The 3,547-nt window shown below is 52.6% G+C and overlaps 1 protein-coding gene and 1 long non-coding RNA gene across 4 annotated transcripts in view; one reads left to right on the top strand and one right to left on the bottom strand.

The window, feature by feature from the left end:
- The first annotated feature begins 844 nt into the window (after window positions 1-844).
- The window catches only part of LOC132971921 (uncharacterized), an 85,527-nt gene continuing 82,824 nt past the window's right edge, over window positions 845-3,547 (top strand). The window contains exons 1-2 of the long non-coding RNA XR_009672829.1: window positions 845-903; window positions 1,778-2,009. This is a non-coding gene — a long non-coding RNA (uncharacterized LOC132971921). The remainder of the gene's footprint in view (window positions 904-1,777; window positions 2,010-3,547) is intronic.
- Window positions 3,031-3,547, bottom strand: part of LOC132971916 (nuclear factor 1 A-type-like) — a 47,562-nt gene continuing 47,045 nt past the window's right edge. For 2 of the 3 annotated variants that reach the window (XM_061034701.1, XM_061034700.1), the window contains exon 2: window positions 3,031-3,547. This exon is cut by the window's right edge and continues 190 nt beyond it. In XM_061034701.1, coding sequence (XP_060890684.1) covers window positions 3,084-3,547 — 464 coding nt within the window. In that variant the 3' untranslated portion in view covers window positions 3,031-3,083. The other variant, XM_061034699.1, reaches the window with a different exon arrangement.

Below are 3,547 nucleotides of genomic sequence, written 5' to 3'. Positions count from 1 at the left end.
GGAGTGAGGAGGAGTTAGGAGAGAGGAGGAGGAGGAGTGAGGAGTGAAGAGGAGTGAGGAGAAAGGAGGAATGAGGAGGAGTGAAGAGGAGTGAGGAGGAGTTAGGAGAGAGGAGGAGGAGGAGTGAGGAGTGAGGAGGTGTGAGGAAGAGTGAGGAGTGAGGAGGTGTGAGGAGGAGTTAGGAGGAATGAGGAGTGAAGAGGAGTGAGGAGAGAGGAGGAATGAGGAGGAGTGAAGAGGAGTGAGGAGGAGTTAGGAGAGAGGATGAGGAGGAGTGAGGAGGAGGAGTGAGGAGGTGTGAGGAAGAGTGAGGAGTGAGGAGGTGTGAGGAGGAGTTAGGAGGAATGAGGAGTGAAGAGGAGTGAGGAGAGAGGAGAGAGGAGGAATGAGGAGGAGTGAAGAGGAGTGAGGAGGAGTGAGGAGTGAGGAAGTGTGAGGAGGAGTGAGGAGGTGTGAGGAGGAGTGAGGAGGTGTGAGGAGGTGTGAGGAGTGAGGAGGTGTGAGGAAGTGTGAGGAGGAGTGAGGAGGTGTGAGGAGGAGTGAGGAGGTGTGAGGAGGTGTGAGAAGTGAGGAGGTGTGAGGATTGAGGAGGTGTGAGGAGGAGTGAGGAGGTGTGAGGAGGAGTGAGGAGGTGTGAGGAGTGAGGAGATGTGAGGAGGAGTGAGGAGGTGTGAGGAGTGAGGAGGTGTGAGGAGGAGTGAGGAGGTGTGAGGAGGAGTGATGAGGTGTGAGGAGTGAGGAGATGTGAGGAGGAGTGAGGAGGTGTGAGGAGTGAGGAGGTGTGAGGAGGAGTGAGGAGGTGTGAGGAGGAGTGAGGAGGTGTGAGGAGTGAGGAGTTGTGAGGAGGAGTGAGGAGGTGTGAGGAGGAGTGAGGAGGTGTGAGGAGTGAGGAGGTGTGAGGAGGTGTGAGAAGGAGTGAGGAGGTGTGAGGAGGAGTGAGGAGGTGTGAGGAGGAGTGAGGAGGTGTGAGGAGTGAGGAGGTGTGAGGAGTGAGGAGGTGTGAGGAAGTGTGAGAAGGAGTGAGGAGGTGTGAGGAGGAGTGAGGAGGTGTGAGGAGGTGTGAGGAGTGAGGAGGTGTGAGGATTGAGGAGGTGTGAGGAGGAGTGAGGAGGTGTGAGGAGGAGTGAGGAGGTGTGAGGAGTGAGGAGGTGTGAGGAGGAGCGAGGAGGTGTGAGGATTGAGGAGGTGTGAGGAGGAGTGAGGAGGTGTGAGGAGTGATGAGGTGTGAGGAGTGAGGAGATGTGATGAGGAGCGAGGAGGTGTGAGGAGTGAGGAGGTGTGAGGAGGAGTGAGGAGGTGTGAGGAGTGAGGAGGTGTGAGGAGTGAGGAGGTGTGAGGAGTGATGAGGTGTGAGGAGTGAGGAGATGTGAGGAGGAGCGAGGAGGTGTGAGGAGTGAGGAGGTGTGAGGAGTGAGGAGGTGTGAGGAGTGAGGAGATGTGAGGAGGAGTGAGGAGGTGTGAGGAGTGAGGAGGTGTGAGGAGGAGTGAGGAGGTGTGAGGAGGAGTGAGGAGTGAGGAGGTGTGAGGAGGAGTGAGGAGGTGTGAGGAGGAGTGAGGAGGTGTGAGGAGTGAGGAGGTGTGAGGAGGAGTGAGGAGGTGTGAGGATTGAGGAGGTGTGAAGAGGATTGAGGAGGTGTGAGGAGGAGTGAGGAGGTGTGAGGAGTGAGGAGGTGTGAAGAGGATTGAGGAGGTGTGAGGAGGTGTGAGGAGGAGTGAGGAGTGAGGAGGTGTGAGGAGGAGTGAGGAGGTGTGAGGAGGAGTGAGGAGGAGTGAGGAGGCTTTGGCACAGACGTTTGCGTCTCCTCACACTTCTGCTTTGCTGACCGCTGATTAGACGGCGTCTGTCTGCAGCAGATAAGACGCTCGTCTCTGAGACAGAGAGCGGCTTTCTGTGAGACCAAAGGTGCGTTTCCTCAAACTCCAGAGGAAGAACTCGTTTACATCTCCGTGACAACACAAACATGTTTACCAAAGTTTGGATAAATAAACTTTATCTGCTACAATAAAAGGTATCTTACTATGTGATCATTAAGGAAACATGTTGAAGTGCTTCTCTGACAACAATGCAGCAGCCAGTATGTCCTCCTTCTAACTTTAGATTCTGCTCCTGAATGCTCTGGATTTGTTTGGACCAGAGAAGGTAGGAGGTTTTAAGACACGCCCCCACATGGCCGTTTTGGACGCCCCTCGGTTTGTCAGATATGAGAGCAGTTATCAGGTCAACAGGTGTTGCAGCGATGGAAGCGGGCAAGAGAAGTGGTTCAGATAGAAGTGATTGTACCCGACCTAAAAAGCCTCTGCATGTTTCTAATAAGCTCCACGAGCAGAAACGTGCTCAAACTAGGATCAATATTGGAGATGCTTTTGAAAAATGGAGAGAGGTTAGAACACAGAAAGGTTTACAGACCCATGCAGAGCTGGATAAACACTGAAGCTTCAGAGTCCACCACATGGTGACCTGTGTGAGCATGGACTCTAGAGAGGAGGGGGGGGGGGGACAGCTCTCTATGATGTTTAGAGTTTAGACTGCAGTACACATTTTAAACACTAGGGGTCAGAGTTACAGACTGCTCCTTTAATTAAACTAAAAACTGCTGAGATTAACTTTTAAAATCTACAGGCTACCTCTGATTAAAAAAAAGAAGCTACGCTAACGCTTGTTACGTTAGCTGACACAACTTAGTACAGGAAGTAAGCAACACAGATTTCTCTGACGTTGTTGCTGAAAATTTGAGAGGAAGCTGCAATGACAACCAAAGACAACACGGCCTCTTGCAGAGCTAACTTTAACCAAAACAGAAAGATCCTCGATCAGTTTGTGTTAAATATCAGATCGTTTTCTTGGATTGTCCAAGATTGGATGTTACAAAACATCAAACAACAGAAGAAGAACCAATCAATGAAGCACAAACACACAATCTCAGGTGACACGCTGATCTCAGGTCAGCATTTCAGGAAACACACCTCTCACCCAGAGAGGAGCTCACAGGCCAAGCACACGCATGACCTCTGACCTCTGATCAAACACAAACACACAGAGCAGAGGGCCGACTCACAGCTGGAGACCAGAACGACTGAGACCGTCAGACACACAACATCAGCAGCATCGCATGTATCAATGATGTGACAGTCACATGAAGACAACACACACACACACACACACACACACACACACACACACACACTGAAAGCAGAGGAGGAGACTGACCTGCGTGCACGAAGTAGGCCAGGTACAGATCCAGCTCCTTGACTGAGACTCCGATGTGGTGCGGCTGCACGCACAGCGTGGGGTTCGAACACTGAGGAGACTTTACCAGCCTCTCGCCGTCAGTACTTTCGAGGGGAATCCCTTTGAATAAAATCACCATGACCAGGTCCAGCCTCCACACTTTGTCCGCCTGGCGCAGGCAGTCGATCCTCCTCATCTTGCCCTTCTGGTCGGGGTTGGAGAGCACGCAGCACGGCGGCTTCTTCCCCGTCACCGTCATCACAAAGTCCTCCCTGAACTCGGGCCGGATGTCCTTGCGCAGTTTGGCGAGGAGGCGCG

Source organism: Labrus mixtus, chromosome 3 (assembly GCF_963584025.1).
Source record: "Labrus mixtus chromosome 3, fLabMix1.1, whole genome shotgun sequence".
Taxonomy (NCBI): Eukaryota; Metazoa; Chordata; class Actinopteri; order Labriformes; family Labridae; genus Labrus; species Labrus mixtus.
Note: the sequence above shows the minus strand (reverse complement) of the source record. Positions and strands in the feature narration are given on the sequence as shown.